The 17343-nt window shown below is 48.3% G+C and overlaps 1 protein-coding gene across 4 annotated transcripts in view; it reads left to right on the forward strand.

Moving 5' to 3' along the window:
• TBX4 (T-box transcription factor 4) overlaps window positions 1–17343 on the forward strand; it is a 118271-nt gene that overhangs the window by 52253 nt on the left and 48675 nt on the right. For all 4 annotated transcript variants that reach the window (XM_044994193.1, XM_044994196.1, XM_044994194.1 and 1 more), the window contains 2 exons: window positions 11730–11888; window positions 15515–15609. In XM_044994193.1, coding sequence (XP_044850128.1) covers window positions 11730–11888; window positions 15515–15609 — 254 coding nt within the window. The remainder of the gene's footprint in view (window positions 1–11729; window positions 11889–15514; window positions 15610–17343) is intronic.

Here is a 17343-nt window from a genome sequence, read left to right on the forward strand (position 1 = left end):
GCGGTGCTGAAATGGGCACAGGGCACGAGACCCACCGGCAGGAACCAGCCCCGCTCCTAGTCGAGTCATTCTTTCCCCCCCAATGAGCGAGGTGGCTAATTATTGCGAAGGGAAGACAGAAAGTTGCTTCTTACCTACCACCCCCGGGCACATTGACTAGCGGCGAGGCTGGGCCGCGAGCACCCGGGCGCTGCCAGATCCGCTCTGACTTTTACAAACGGGTTTGCAGTCAAATGCATGTTGACAATTATCTAAAAATCGCGTTAAGTGGACGGGGCTGGTTCCTTTGGGCTCAGAGCCGGAGTCCTTTGCTTTCCCTTTCCTAGAACCGGGTCGGTTGGATGTTTTCTCGCTTTCCCCCCTAACCCCCCTCCCCGGGTCTCCCGTTTGATTCGGATCCTTTCAAAAAATACATGTAATGATCTGGCCGGAGAGCAGAGACAATGTCAGCTGTTCCACTGGGGTCTCTCCGGCGCTGGCCAGAAAAAAAGGGCCCCAAATTCGGTGGATCCTTTTATTTGTTTAAAAAAAAGAAAAGAAAATCAATAGTCGAGTCACCTTGCTGTTGAGTCCGGCGGCTCCAGCCATCAGCCCTCGCCCCGTTCCGCCAGAGGGGTCTCGGCCCGGCCCGCGGGAGAAGCTGGTGAACTCAGCCCTAGAGGTGTGAAATCTGGAAAGGGGACAAACGTGTGGAAGTTTGGGGAAGTCTCCCTTCGTGGTGAAGGCAAAGCAGAGCCGCAGAGGGGCTGGTGGGTTTTGCCCTCCTTGAGCCCAGAACTTTCCAGACCCAATCCGTGGGCCTGGGCCAGGTTATTACCCCTCCTCCCCCCCATCTGCTTGAATAAGGTTTCTAGAAATGGTTTCGGCCCATAAGGGACGTGCCGCGTGTAAACCGAATCCTGCACGTTCCTACAGTATAAGGAGGCAAAATGCTGAACCACAACAGCCATCAGCTGCCTAACCCCCTGCCCCAAGCCAGTGTCCGTGTGCGTTGTGTGTGTAAAAGCAATACACGTACACACACACACAATGTGTGCGCACACAAAGCAGCCCAGAGAAAATAATAACCGGCCGCGGGTAAAGCAGGCACCATTAACAAAGCGAAGTCAGTTCTCATGTCCTAGATCTTGGCCCCTTCTGAAAGGGGATTGTAACGGTTTGTGCTTGAGCCGGGTGGTTTCTGGGGTGAAGACCCAACTTTCGGCTGCAGACGCTGCAAGTCACAACAGCAAGGCGCGCACACATCTAAAGTTGCTCAGGAAAAATAAAGTCCCTCTCGGCCCATCCAAAATCCAACGTTATCAACAAAAGCCTGATCGCTGGCAAAAAAAAAATAAAAAATACCCGGGACAGCTCCCCAAAGCAAACATTAAACTCTAGCCTGGTCGGGGTGTGAATACTATTCCTTTGTTCTTGCATCGCGAGGAGACCCCAGCAACAACACACGCAGCCCCCGGCCCCCTCCAACTAGACTTTAGAACCAAATATTTCCAAAGGATTCATCTAAAAATCAAACTCCTTTATTCGACCCATAACAAAATGGAGCAAAACGTTAATCAACGCTCTTTGGGCGGGAGGGGGCACCTTAAACTGACATCTGTAGTCTTCCTCCTTCCCCAACTATCTGCCACTTGCCTTATTGAGAGCTCGAAGTGGCGGGTAATTATTGGGTTGCCGTAAAGTTCGGGTGTAAATGACAGAAAGCGGCCCACGTGTTTGCTCTGCTCCAGGGAGCTGGGTTGCCCGGGGGGGGGGGTTGCTTTTTAGATTTTTTTTGCGTCTCTGTGGTACCAACTGTGCCCCAACCCCTCCGCTTGAGCTGCAAAACTATCACCTGTTCGCCCCCCGATTCCTAGTCAAGCTTTATTCTCTTCTGCCTTTCGCCCTCTCTCTGACATTCACAGGTAATAAAGCCGAGAAGGTCCATCTTCCATTCCTGTGGGTTTTCTGCACTGTCTTCCGGGAATTCTTCCCAGACATGGGAAAGCTGCTTCTTCTGCCTTGGTTAACATCACATTGGCCTGCCCTGGCCATTTTTTTTTTTTTGGAGTGGGAAAATGGTTCATTAAGAGGTTGACCCCAGTTTAGTTTTTATTCTGCTCCTGTTCCCAATTTCTGCACCACGTGACGGTGGGAGTGAGTTTGGGTTTAAATTCACTTTCAAGAAAACCCCGATAAAAATCTTGCCCCATAAAGAATCGGTAGTTTTATGACACTGTCTTTTTAAAACCCTGAGTACTCAGGCACCGAGTCCATTGTGCAAATTAAGATTTTTTGTGGGGGGAGGAAAAAAAGGGAGAACTTGGAGTCCAGCTAGGACAAGCAAACGCGACTGGTAAGAGAATTCTTCTTTATTCTGCAGCAATTTACTTTATTGATGAAGGAACAGACACTGAGAGGATGCGGAGGTGTATGTGGTGGTGTTTGTTTTTTTTAACAAATAATTCAATATGAACAGCGTGAAATGATAAATGCATCGTGTTTGTGGCGAATTTAATACGAATTTACATCGTTGTTGCGTGCATTCTGCATGTACCTACAACACTAAAATGGGATCTTACAGTTGTGTCTAAAAGGATCTGATGTGGGGTTGTATGTTATATATATGATAAATATATATATATAGAGAGAGAGAGAGAGAGACATATTTACAAATATATTACCTGTGCACATATAGTTATACACACAAAATCATGTGTATATTATATCTCATGTGTATTGTGCATCTGGGTAAATATGCATATGTCTATTGCATGTTATTTTATTTATATATAATATGTATATATATAATATAAAAATACCGTTAACCGATCAATTTATAAATACTTTGGGGTGTAGTTTTTGTTTTGTTTTACAAACTCAGAAGATGGATTAATTTGAATTAAACTGTAAACCTCAGGTATCTAAAAAACAAATCAGAATCAAAGTGGCCATCTATAAATATATACTAATGTATTCTGCGGAACCCTCTCTTCTCCGTTGGATTTAATTTGTGATAGAAACGAAAGAGCAACCTTTTCCAGGCTGTTTTTTTTTTGGGGGGGGGAGCTAGGTGAAGTGTTAATTTTTTATTTTCTGACCACTAAGAAGTAATTTGCCAGAGAAAATTCATAGTGATGTTTGCACTTTTTTTTCCTTTTAACCATCCACCAGCACAATGAAATCCGGTGTGTGGGATTTGACTGACGCGACGTTCTCGAATTAAAACCCATACAAGTCCCTGATTCACCCGCAGCCTGGGCTTTCAGTCACAGACAAGGCGTTAGAAAACTCTTGGGTTTTATTATTATAGCTGCCGTTGGAATAAAGCCCCCAAGATGGGGTTTTCTCCCCCCCCCCGTTCTAAAATTGGAATATACTCCGCTCTTTCCATGAAAGGAGGGGGGGGTATTTTTCTTTCAAAATAAATAATCGCTCCTCTGGCCGCTGTATTATTTGCCACTAGATCGATATTTTCTCCTTTTCTTCTTTCCCCGCGCCCCCCCCCTCCCCTCCCCTCCCCACACACTTGCAAGGGAAGGATTTGGGGCTTGGTTTCAGGCATGTTTTGCCTTTTAAATAATTTTTTCTCTTTTTCCGAACTCTGCTGAGAAGGTAGATGAATGGTCAAAGGCCGCTGGATCAGGGGTGCGGGGTGGATGTAATAATCTATCAGGACCCGCGTGGAGTTTTCCCTTCGCTTCATAGACATGCGGGATTTTTATTTTGTTGTTTTGGTTTTTTGCCACATTATCCGGCTCAGCTAATAAAATCGGAACAGGATTTTTTTGTACAAGAATGTATTCCACATTAATTTCTTTTTCTCATCTAAATCCTTCCCCTTCCTTTCTGGGATAGCCGGGGCCGAATGCACAACTGTGGACCATGTCGTGTTTAAAATAATAATTCTAATCATGTGAATTATTATAACATATTCTGGCGAGTATGTGCGTGGAGGGGGGGATACCAATTTGGATGAAAAATCAACGATTGTACAGATTACCATTTTTAAATGTTTTAATCTCTCCGTTCACGCCGTAGACTTCAGAAATTTGGCTCAATGAGTTCAAATACGCAAATTCTCATGCTCCATTGCGAAGGGGTGGGGGGCTTACTGTGCCACCGATTTGCAGGCAGAGCTCTCACTGATTTTCAAACGGGGCTTCTGCTTAAAGATTGCTCCTCAACTCTGATCGCTTGAGGATAAATTAAGAGGTCAGGGCTCCACATTTGAATTTTTAGGCATAGGGGAGCTCTGGACCTTTGGGTGGTAGCGGTTTGTGGCCGACTTCCTGGGAGCAATATCAAAGTACTGAACTAACTGGAGAGCCCAATCCAGCCTGCAAGACATTCTGAGCTGGCTATTTACATTATTTAAAACCAGAGTGGGTGGAGGGGAGAGAAATGGGTTGTGAGGAAGGAACCTGGAGTGTGAATCTCGCTGCAAACCCCTTCCCCCGGGTCGGGTCGCAAGGGAAAAGACCCTTTTGTCCCTGCAGACGTTAGAGCTAAACTCCTCCGGGGAACCAGCGCTCGCAGTCGCATGCCTGGGGCTCGCGCTGTGTCCCGAGGGCAGGAATCGAACTTTCCTGGCACCCCGGAGCCTTTGAAGTTGCGAACGCTCGCAACGGGCCCATATCCGTCCGCAGAGGCCGTTCCACCGCCTCTCCCCATCGGTATTTATTACAGTCGCGATGCTGGGCCGTTTAATGACGTTTGGCACGAACTGAATAGTTTCCTTTGTGTCCTGATCTATGGCCCTTGGCACTAAAGAACCCCGTCATTGTTCAGGCTGGAATCACAAACCATATTTCCATTTTTTAAAAAGTGTTTGGCATTAACCTTTGTGCCCCTAAATTTATAGATTCGCGTTTCATTTGCCATTTTTTGTTTTTAAGGAAAAAAAATCAAAAAATGCCTCCTTGGGCATGGTTGTCGTTCTTGTTTCAAGTACCCAAGTGTCGCCCCCGTTAAACGGTTGTAAACTTTGAGTGCAGCCCACGAGGTCTGCTGTTGCTTATTACAACCTGTCTAGGCCCATTTTGGATATTTAAATATTACGCATCAACCTGCAACCGTGTTTGTTAGTAGCATAAAACCACCGTTTTATTGCAAAGAGGGGGGGGAGGAGATTAATTTTGTGAGTTTGCCAGCACATGCAGTAAATCACAGGGCTCCCTTAACCACTGTAATTTTCAGATTGACCCTTTAATCCCAGATTGAGTCGACCATTATATTAAAATAAACCCACACCACTCTCTAACCACCCATATTTCACGTTTTTGCAACATGGGGAGGGCTCGCCTGCTCTGCACCAGCGGGGGGTCCCATTCCTGCGTGGGCTTGGGAAATCCAGCTTTCAGTCAAGGGAGGGCTAGTCCTCCCTCGGAAACCCCGATTCTCCTCCAAGCGCCCCAATAATTAGCGCAGGGGTCGGCGACCTTTCAGAAGTGGTGCGCAGAGTCTTCATTTATTCACTCTGATTTAAGGTTTCGCCTGCCAGTCAGACATGTTAGCGTTTTTAGAAGGTCTCTTTCTATAAGTCTATAATATATAACTAAGCTACTGTTGTATGTAAAGTAAATGAGGTTTTTAAAATGTTTAAGACGCTTCCTTTACAATTTAAATTAAAATGCAGAGCCCCCTGGATTGGTGGCCAGGACCGGGGCAGTGTGAGTGCCACTGACCATCAGCTCCTGTGCCGCAGGTTGCCTGCCCCTGAATTAGGGGAACACAGACTAGTGCACTGGAAACAGACGGGCTACCGCGGAGCCCTGGGCACAGGAGGGCTGGGCTAATGCTAAGGGACACATCGATCCAGTGAGCGGATGCCGACGTGAATTGGGTTTGGTTTTATTTGTGTCTAGGAAATCGGTCCCCTCCTTGAGAAACAAGTCGGAGACAGGGACTGTGAAATTCAAAGGGTCGATTTACTTTTTGCAGCCGGGCCTAGTTTAAACGGCTGCCTCCTTTTTAAATCATTAAAAATCCCCCTCCAGCCACCCCCACCACGTGCCAGCCACCCATCTCCAACCCTCCAGGCGCCCCCTGGCTTTGGGCTCCGTTCCAGGCTGGGCTCTGCCCGGGGGCTGGGTGGGTGGCTGGAGAAAGTTGCCCACTGAGGCAGGCGCAGCTCTGCTTGGTTTCATCACGCTGACGCTTCCGCTGGCCCCGCGTTAAAAGGCCACGGAGCCCGAGTCCCTTTGCAGGGGAGCGCTCTGCCCTGGGCCATGCGAGGGGTCTTTGGCGGGCGGCATGAATCTCCCAGGCCAGCCGGATCTGGACCTGCTCCGCCTGGAAAGCGTGAGTGAGAGGCTCAGGGTGAAGGCCACGGGGCCTGTTTGGGGTCAGACTGGAATTCGGGCGGGGGGGGGTGTCAATCAGCAGAAGGAAAAGCGCAGCCCGGCCTAGGAGTGATCTGCAGGAGCGAGCTGGAAATACACGTTGATTTAAGCCCCAGAGCCGCTTGTTGACTCTTAGAAGGGGGGGGGCGGGTCTGGATGGTTTAGGGGTTGCTGGACTTGTGCCTGGAAGGGGGTGAGAGGCTCACCTCCCCCCCCCCCCCATTTAAACTCGTCCTGTTCCTCCTGCCCCGGTGCATGGGGCCCAAGGCCCATCCGGCCGCTCAGCCGCCTGCAGCGTGTGCTGGCTGGTGCCCTGGGCGGTTTGCATCCCGCTGCAGGGTTTCCCAGAGGCACTAATCTAAACCAGGACGTGCCTGGCGCCCCATCCCCACGAGCTGGGGGGCAGGGCTCTGCCCCGGCCGGGTGCTGAGGTGCCCTGGGCAGAGGGTGGCTGCTGGGCGGGGGAGGCGAGGCAGGGGCTGGGGCTGGGGGTGGGGGCAGTGGTTTGGGATCTCGCCCCGCAGGAACAGCCTGGAGCTGAGCTCTTCAGGGCTGATTGACAGCAGCAACGTCAGCGCCGCAGGGGCAGGGGAAGGGGAAGGGGAAGGGAGGGAGGCGAAAGGCCCCAAACTGGATCTTGATGGAACATTTTTTTCGAGAAGATCAAGGGCAAGTGAATCCGTGGAATGGGGACGGTCCCGCCGGCAGCGGCCAGTGAGCCCGAGCTCCCCTGAGTAGCCGAAGCGAAGCGAAGCCCGAACCGAGCCCCGGGGGGCTGCAGGATGCACCCCCCCTTTGGATGCTTTTAAGGCAGCAGCCGCCACATTAAGGCGAAGTGTGAAGATCCCCCCTTCCCCAGCCGCAGCCTGAGCCTCCTGCCCCCCCCGGCGATCAGTGTAAGTGCCCCGGACTCTCCCTGCAAAGAGCCCAGCCGGGCCGGACACCCGGGAGGTGTTCAAATCCCCCGCCCCCAGCAGCTGCTCCAGGCCCTTGCGTGCAGCGGGGAGAGGCGGTTTGCCTAAGCCCCGGGGTGGGGGTGGGAGCCGGGGCCTTGCGCGCAGGTTGTTTGTAAGAGATCCCAGCCGGGGGGGGGGCTGTTAAAAGCACCTCGGCCAGCCCGGGGGGGGGGTCTTCTCCTCTTGGGCCTCCTTTAAGCACCGAGCTCCCCTTTGCACCCCTTCGTGCCCGGCCGGCTGCGCTCCCCCGGCCCCCGGGGGGCTCCCGTCAGCTCGGGCCCGGCGCTGCGAGGCGAGGGCCCCTCGGAGCCAGAGCTGGGGCCCTGCTCGCTGCGCCGCTTTCCCCGCCGCACACTGGCCTCTCCGGGACCCCTGCACCCTTAGAGCGGGGCCCTGGCTGCAGATGAGCTCGCTGGGCCCTTCCGAGGCGGCCCCTGGGTCGATTTTTTTTTTGTCTGCGGAAAGGAATAAAAATTGCTGAACAGGTTAATTGGGGCGGGTGGCGGGGGGGCTGCTGGCTTGGCCAGCGTGATTAGAAACCCAGCGAGCCGGGTTTCCATAGAGCCGCCTGGGGCGATGGGGTCTCAGTTAATTCGAATTGTCCCCCCCAGCCCCATCTCTAGCTGTGCGTGATCGCTGGTAAGTGACAAGGGGAAAGCCCCGAGGGTTGTTTTAGGTGCAGATTCTGGCCCTAGGGGCGGCCTGAGGTCTGGTGTCTCCTGGAGCTGACACGACGCGTGTGCGCGGTTCTCATGACTAGTAATCAGGTGATTGTTTGCCTCTACCCAGCTCTGCACAGGGGGAGAAAACCCCAATTACCCCGAGAAAGAGAGTTGTGGAGGGGACTAAAGTCCTGGCACCAGCAGGCGTCTGATGACCGCCGGTTTCCCCTCGAGGTTAGCAATGCGCCGCTTGCTACAGCTGCTAGTGAAGACGCGTTTTAATAGCGCTGGGAGCTTTTTCCTGGCCTGGCCAGGGGACTGGGCTCGCTGGCACGGGTACCAAGCGCTGTTTGGCCGCACGGCCTGTGTTTGTGTGTGCACGCAGGACCCGCAATCTGCAGCGTGGTGGTGTAAATTCACTCAGTGCTGGCGGGGAGGGGGGGGTGCCGGAAGCAGGTTCGAGCCCCCTGCGGTAAGACAAGCAGGGCAGAGATGTGGCTGTCCGGACGCACGAGTGGGGTTTGTTGCTAGTCTGAGCTCCTGAGGCGCTGAGAGCTTTGACATATTCCCAGGTGATTTGTTGGATGGAGACAGAGGGACCGGTACATTTGCCTACCGTGGGGGGGAAGTCAGGCTGGAATTTGGGAAACTGGAATAGAAAAACGAGCCTGTGTTGTTTTAATATAAACGTAGCGCAACTCAATGGAGACAAATCCCTACGTATCGAATTAATAGCGGCTTAGAAGCTGGTTCTGGGGTGAGAAAATGCCCTTTCCCCTCCTAGTATATGTCCGTGGGGAGCTTCCCATTGACAGACGGGCAGGAAGTAACTAGGTATCCAGGGCTGTCTGGTATGCGCGTTTGGGTTTGTAGTGCGCATTGACTGAACCTGGCCTGGCTGCTTTCTCCCCTTCCCCGCAACTGTCTAGATACAACTTCTCTCCTTTAGCGACATCCCCGGGTTCCCAGAGCGCTGCTTCCAGTCTCGTCTTGCGCTCCAAAAAGCGGTAAACAGGTTGTCGACAAAGCGCGAATTTTCGAAGTTAAAAATCGCAGGATTCCTTGCCTACGAAAATAGCAGCCGTTTCGCTGTCATTCGTACAAGTTTCTACTTTCGTGGGAATTCCTACTTTGTGATACATGTTTGTCTCTCAGCACTTGAAATCAATGGGACGGTGTTAAACGTTTGCGATTGGTGAGGCATAAAACAGAGCAGATGAAGGACTAGCTCGATGCTGTTACTGGCAATAATAAATAAATGGATCAGATTTATTTCCCACGGGGCGAAACCGAGACCCAAGACAGCAATGGGAAATTAGAAAGAGTTCAGTTGCGGGAAAGTTTCAGTGATCAATGCAAGGGCTAGATTGGCTTATGGACCGATTGCTTTCGAAAGTCGAGACCAAACTATTTAAAATGCGATCTCGCATCTTGTTTATTTAATTACAGACGTTACGTTTAAATAACTGGCTTGCTCCAAGTGGTGCCTGATCTATAAATTGTGTATTGTCTATTTTAATTACTAATATAGTAATATTATCCTGTACCTATAGGCTACACAAGGTACATTTTAAATATACCCTTTGGATCTACGGAAATATTACCCACAAAAACTTGTGAATCTCTAAAATGCGATTCCAAGCTGCATGGATCCCTGCTCTCCATGAAACTGTAACTGCAAATCCTAATAGGATCAGACTGTGCTGTTCAAAATACTCACTCACCAGACCGCTGGAGTTACTGGGGGTTTGAGAATCCCACAACCGATTGGCAGAAGCAAGTAGCAGAAATCTTTGAAGATTTGTAAATTCTCATCTCCTAGTTAAAGAAGTCATCCCAAAGAGCTAAGGTTACTCCCCCAAAAGCACCACGCAGGATTCATTTAACAATCAGGTACCATTTCAGGCAAGCATCGGTGCCTATGTCCCTGCTGCACGCTATTGACAAGACCTAGGGATAAACACGCTGTTTGCTTGCCGTGCTTAGTATAATACTGTAAATGAAAAGTACATTTGCGCAGTAAAAGTCCGGCTTGATGCGCAGCAGCCTGAGAGGAGCTGTCAGGTCTTATCTTTATTGGCTTTTCCCAGTCTCTGTCCAAGTTGAAGAGAGGTCTCCTTTTATCTTAGTGAGCTTGCACTTAGAATGTTTACACAGGGCAACTTTTTGTTTTAGCATTATTACCAAGGTTAAAAACCTGACTGGAGACAGGAGATAAGGGGGGAATATTGCACCGAAGCAGGCTCTCAGGACTAGGACCTGTGCAGCAGCTGCCCAGATCCCAGAGCAAAATAAAACGAACCAGCAAAACCCCCTTCGAGGTGTTTTCCAAACCAATTGAAAATGAAGCCGATTTCCCCGGCAGATATTGCAAAGAATTTCCGTGTAACAAATGAATCCAACAAGATTGATTTTTTTGGGGGGGAGGGGAGGTGTATCTAAAACGAGAAGAGACCCGAAAGACAATAACGCAATATGGTCACTGTAGCTATGCAAGTGAAAGCTTTTGTCAACCTATAACGGCCTTTTGTTAAGAGACAGAGATAAAACATCAAGGATCAAATCCTGATCCCACGTGCTTAATTGGGACCAAGATTCAGCCTTGATACTTAGTGGAATCTTTCCTACAAAGTAGCTGTAACTGACCAGTGATTTCTTTATTTGCTGAAGAAAAGCAAATGCAACTGTTGTGGGTTTTGGTTTCTGTGCTTTGTTTAAAGGACATGTGGGAACGGAATCCGTTATTTTCTATATAACGCAGCTAGACCATTGCTGATCGTACCAATAGGCCCGAGACAAGGGAAACATTTGCTTGTTGGAGCCATCAGTTGAACATTTCAATATCCAGGTGTTGCCGCTTTTTAAAGTTAAAAATAAAAAGCGCAGGGAAAAGGACCGATATTTCCCCAGTAAACAATAATCCGTTGTCCCGTCCGAGCAGAACAAGCCGGCGGCAGCGCCGCTGCTTTGGCGGGGTCTAGTCGGGGCCCGGCCCGATTCCTCAGGCAAAACTCAGCCCTGTTTCAAAGGTGGGTGATGGGCGGGATACAGCCCCCGCTGTCTGCAACCGCTAACTCCCAGCGAACCGGGAGAGTCACTCCGGGTGCGCTGGTGTTTGGTTCCCACCCCCGTGCGGAGACACAGAATCCAGCCGAGATTCCTTCTGCGTTAGGCTGTTACCGGCCTGGGAACCCCAGGCCCTGGTTGCTTATAATCCAGGTCAGGGAAAGAATTAGCAAGATGGGGCTCAGACCCGGGGAGCCGCCCCGGTGGCAGCGGGAATCAGAGCGGAGCTCGGCGCTGGGCTGGTTCTTACAGTCCTGCCTGAGCTGCAGGGAACGGGGCCGTTTTCCCTGCTCCGCAGACACGAGGGCAGGTTTAGAAAATGGCCCTCAAAGTAACGGAGAACGACAGCGGAGTCAGCGCTATAACGGGGCTAGGGGGAGGTTTGTGGGTCTGGGACAAAGCTGCGGCCTGGGCCGGCTGCGGAGACGTGTCGTGTTCCAGCTGCACACGAGCTCTGCCCTGGACTGGACACCCAGGCGGCTGATTTTCAGGACGTTTCAATTTGGCAAAGCGGACGCACCAGGGCCCAGTATTTGGGGCTGGGGGTGGGGGGCTGCAGGCGGGAGTCAAAGGACAGGTCTGCCCTGCTTGGCAGAGCCGCTCATGTGAAACCGAAGCAAAGTTGCGTTGGAAACGGGCCCGGTGCCGTTTACACTGAGCCCGTTCGCTTGTCTCCAATTCAAGCCGGCTTGGCACTAACCACGTGTGTCCCTGTCGAAAAGGAAATGCTCCAGGAGAAAGGCCTGTCTGAAACGGAAGAAGGGTTTCCAGCGGCCCAGGCACCTGGTCATGCAGAATCCACCGCGGGTTCCCCGGTTCTCGGCGTGGCAGGAGTCAGCAGCACTCCGCTGAGCAGTCCGCAGGGCCAGGATCCGGAGCAGGTACGCACCGTTTACACAACCACCAGCCTCTTCCCGCTGTGAATTGCATCCCTCCCCTGCGTGCCGGGCTCCCTTTCCACTTCCCTAACCCCCCCGCCCCCGCTAGCACCAGCATCCCAAGTAGCGCATAATCCCCAAGGCGATGCACCCCCTGCTCCCCCGATAGCTTCTTGCACCCGGGGACTGAGTTCTTCTGAAATTCGTTGCTCTAAACTCCCAGGGCCCTGACCCGAGCGCTCTGCAAGCGCTTTATGTGAAAGAATTTACTGGCCCTGCCACAGATGGCGGGATTTAAAAATGTTTCCATTTTTCTCCAGCTTGGTTGGGGTTTTTTTTTTGCTCCCCTTTTAACTTGCAAGCGCTCCCCGCCGGCTCTGGTTCTCTCTGGAAGGACGTGTTTAAAGCCTGCCCCTCCGGAGAGCCTGTCTGCACAGTCTGCCCCAAACTGCAGTTGCTGGTTGCAATCAAAAGTCAAGATCAAGAGTGTATCAAAACCATCCCGCTTATCCAGAGTTCTCCGCAATGGGGTTTCCTTTGGCGGGGTCTTTAATTTTTTTGTCTAGATTTAGCTCATAACCTTTTTGACCCATGGACCTTATTCATCTGCATTGCTACAGAAACATAATTATGACCTGGCTGATTTCATGTGCCAGTTTGAGTCCCCCTGTACCTTTTTTTCGTAACCCCGCTCCAAACATGTTACGCATCCTGAGATTTGTATACATCAATTCAATACAATTAAGCTCCTTATGCCAAAAAGGTCTGACTGTAAATTAGATTGCATTCAATCAAGCCTTCTGATTGGCTAGGGGTATTTAGTGTGCTTTTTGACAACTTTCCCATATCAGAATTATAACCTGTCAGGGGGGTGAGGAGGGGGCGAAAGGAAGCAGAAATGTAAAACGATGTAGTTTATATTTGCTGTTTAAGCTATTTAAAAAAAACACCCTATACCGTGTAATCATAAATGCGTCAAGTAATAGTAATTATGCCTCGAGGCTTTTTAGCTCAATTTTCCTCTGTTTTTCTTCCACTCTCTGATCTCCAGCCAGGTGTTGGAAAGGGAAAATAGAACCGTGAAAAGTGAAACGTTGACAATTAGTGATAGGTTATAGAAAACTCAAATTTGTAATAGAAAAAATAGAAACCTCTCAAGATGCTCAGCGTCTCCTTCACAACAGGAGCCCAGTACAGAAGTGGGTTTGCTAAGAGCTGAAAAAGTGTGTCTCAGATGCACAGATGATTCCCTCCTAGTTTCCTCACCTTTAGATTTCACACACCAACGACTGAAGCTTAGTGGGGTTAGAAAATAACCATGGGATTCCAAGGAAGGATATGTACATCTAGGGTTTGATCCTGCGCCCATTCAAATCAAGGAGTAAAAGCTCCCTTTGACTTAAATAGGGCAGGAGGAGGCATCTCATGTTGAGTTCCTGGTACTTCAACCTCGCTATCAAATGATTTCCATGAACTCTGTTCTCATGTTGTCAAGTATCGGAGGGGTAGCCGTGTTAGTCTGGTTCTGTAAAAGCAGCAAAGAATCCTGTGGCACCTTATAGACTAACAGACGTTTTGCAGCATGAGCTTTCGTGGGTGAATGCCCACTTCGTCGTATGCAAGAGTGGAAATTTTACAAGTGTTCTCATGTTCATCACTTTCCTTAAAAGGGAGCAAACACCCAACCCCATCTTGTCTATATTATATATCTGTACCTACACACCTATTCCAAACTTCTTATATAGGCAGCTGAATAAACAGGTCAGGAGTTCTCTACTGAGAAATTATGTTCACTAGATGTGTGTGTGTCTATATAATAAAAATAAGGGGTTTCATCTACTGGGGCCATTGTGCTCCACCTGAAATCAGTGGGAGTTTTGCTATTGATTACATTGGGAGCAGGCTCTCTCCCAGTATTTGTAACCGAACATGACAAAATATTTTCAAGTCCAGGCGGTTTTGCTTTCAATTTTTCTTGCTATTTACAAGGCTTTGACTAACCTGAATAACACATATCCTACCTTAATTTTTTCTTGCATTCTGGGCTGGATCCTGCTTCCACTGAAGTCAATGGCAAAACAAAATAAACAAAGAAGTTAAAATATTTGGTTTGCAGCTGGTTTGAACTGCAAGTTTGAGCATGTTGGGCTAGATTTTTTTAGTCAGTTTTTGGGAGAAAAACTAACTTTAAAAAATTGAAATAAAAATTAATATAAAGATGATACTGGAAAGATGTTTCAGCACCACAGTTATTCTGTTCTTACATTATATATGCATTATTATTTTTCTGGTGGATGCATTTATCTTTAGTTGTATTAGAATCTCCTTTTACAGTTCATTACTTGGATAATTAATATTTGTAAAACACTTTAAAGATGACAAGCACTTTTTTTATCTGTAGTTCTGTAATCTCTGCTTTCAAGGAAATACTGAATGAAGCAATGTAGGAGTAATGTAAAAATAATCTAACCACAGATAAATCTGGATTATCCAAAGTGTTTTTACATGGGACTGATCATATGAGAGTTTGTATACATGGGGAGTTATTCCAGAAAGCTAATTCCTGATTTTATTCTGGAAGAAGAGTGTCTACAGGTGGAGTTAGTCCCTTATTCCAAATTTTCAATCCACTTTGGAAATGGATTCCACATGTGGAGTTAACTGGAATAGTTAATCTGTTTTCCAGTCACACGTTCCTTTATTCTGGATTAATTTTCATGTATAGACACGCCCTGGGTATTGTTAATTGTGTAAGTATTTGCTGGATCAGACCGAGGCTCATAGCGTGCAATGACAGAGGCGAAGAACACTGCAGGAGAATAATATAATTATGTATACCCATCATATCATTTATTATCAATCTTGTTATAAAAATCACGATCTATTAAATAACTTGCTAGGCTGGTGGGATGGTGGTGCAAAGAACAATCCATGTAACACTTTCTCCTAATTTTAAAACTGTCTATTCTGAATAACGGGGGAAAAACTTGATTCCTTTTGACCTGAACGTTATGCATTCTGCTCATATAAGAGTGAGTTGCCACCCTGGCAATTGCTGGCTTTTTATCAGCTAATTTAAAATATGCACTTAACAGGTAAACGTTTCCTGCACAACTCCACCCTTTGCTGCTGCTTTCCCCCCCTACATTACCAGAACGTCCTAGAGCTTTTCATTTTATTTTTTGAGGACAAGTATTTTTCTCACCTTGAACCGAGCAGACAGATAAAAGGTTGGATTTGTTTTGTTTTGTTTTTACCTGACCCTCATCTTAAAAGGTGGAGCTTTACTTACTGATACACAGTTATATTTGATAATATCAACAGCTCTTTGAGACGGTACTCAGAAGTCTTTGTTGTTGTATTTTTTTTTAAATCTATTTGGCTGCAACATCCTCGCTGGATGTGAAGCATTCTGCAATTAAAATTGATTCAGTTTGTTTCTCTCATTTTTTTGGCAATAGGCAGTGGAATCTTTAGGGCCTGCTCCTGCGCCCAGCGCAGTCAGTCCTGGGTTTGCCTTTCTTTTCCAAAGAACGTCAGCTCGCAGCTTTGCTTTGAGGGGAGAAATCACAGACGGAGGGCACTTTTGATGATGGTGGTTTTGTTTTTGTTGTTTTGATTCTTTTTAGACAATAGAAAACATCAAAGTCTATCTCCACGAGAAGGAGCTATGGAAGAAGTTTCATGAAGCTGGCACCGAAATGATAATAACCAAAGCAGGCAGGTTGGTGAAAATGCATTTCACACCCTGAAAGTCTCTTTTCTATATTCAAAGTCACAATTTGCCCACAGCGGAATCTTTCTAAGTGGGGAGACCTACTGCAAATGATTGAATTTTAAGAAATTAGGACTTGTATAGGATTACTTACATACTGAAAGTTATGTACCCTCGTTGATACTTTGCTGAATATGGTCAGAAGTGAGCACGCAATCTAAGAAAAGCAAGTACAGTATATTGTCTTGGATGATATACTCTGGTCACTTGATAAGTCTCTAGTTTAGTTTTAATTCTCTATGCTGATATTTCCTTTGATTATTTGTGTTTCTAAGACCTGCAGGACCATAGTGATGTCAGTTCTATACGGGACAGTAATTCCTTCATGAGCGAGAGATTACCTACTCGGTATAGAATAGTAGTAATGCTCTGTGGTACGCTTGTTGAAGTAATAAAACCTTAGCAAACTGAGACCTTATTATAAACTGCTGGTATCAAACCTTTGTTGAGCAGAGGGTTGAAGCTCCCACTTTGTGTGTGTGGGCAGAGGTGTCCCTTGGCTAGGGCGAATTGGGGCGACCGCTCTGGGCCCCGTGCTTTGGGGGGCGGTGCGATTGGCCAGCATGGTCGGTCCTGGAAGAGACGAATCTGTCACTTCCGCCCCGGGCCCCACACCGCTCCAGCGACAGCCCCGTGTGTGGGGACTGGCCAGGTGAGAGTTAGCTTGGGGCCGCTTTAGATTGATCGCCATTCCTTTGCATTTAATGCTATTCATGTGTCCGTAAGCTCTATTAACGTTGTATTTTAGCTACCATCATCTTCATAATGGTGAGAGAGGGCTTAGTCCTGTGCAGTGCTGAGCACCCTCAACTCTCAGTGGGTCAGTGGGATTGGAGGAAGGTGGTTCCCATTGTGTTGTCATAATGGAATCTCACAGCAGTGAACGTGTGATGGGCTGCAAGGCCTTCGTCTAACAAACTGTTCCACTAAGGTGTGATGCCCCGTGACGTCAATGGAAAGGTTGCCCTTGACATCTGGGGGATTGGGTCAGGTTTTTGTGAAGGATTACCATAAAGATGTTTTTAAAACCCCTTTAATTTTCTTTAGTACAACCCTTCTACAGGCAACTGTTGAGTTAATACAACAGCACGTTAGAGAATCATAAAGGTGTAAAAAAGAGCAACAGAAATAGTCTGAAATCACCCGGAAAAAAAGCCTTATAGTGGTAATGTTTCTTCTATGAGCCCTGATCCATAGCCCACTGAAGTCAATGGGAGGCTTTCTCTTGACTTTAGTGGATGCTAGATCAGGTCCATGGTTTAGCAGGGCTAAATCTGGCTATGAGATCCAGACTCCAGAACTCTGCTACAATGTGGCATATGCAGGGTAATAGTGTCCTGCTCTCAACCAGTAAGGAAACGTGCACTGAATACTTCCTTATAGGCAGCCTTTCTGCATTCTTGCTCTTGAAGCACTTAAAGGGTTGCCCACTCCTCCCCATATCTCCCCTGCTCCCCCCCCCCCCAAAAAGTGCTGCTCTGTCTCTATTGGCAGTGTTGAAAGACGCGCTAACGGAACCTATCCCACCAGGGAGACGAGGTGAAACTGTGTCTGTAAATCACTTTAAAGAAACCGAGACATGTACAGTGGGTCAGCTCTCTGACCCAATCCTGCAGCTCTTATGTAGATAAGATCCCCCACAGGATTGTAATTTGCTATATAAAGTCTTAGGGCCGGATCTTG

Source organism: Mauremys mutica, chromosome 19 (genome assembly GCF_020497125.1).
Source record: "Mauremys mutica isolate MM-2020 ecotype Southern chromosome 19, ASM2049712v1, whole genome shotgun sequence".
Classification (NCBI taxonomy): Eukaryota; Metazoa; Chordata; order Testudines; family Geoemydidae; genus Mauremys; species Mauremys mutica.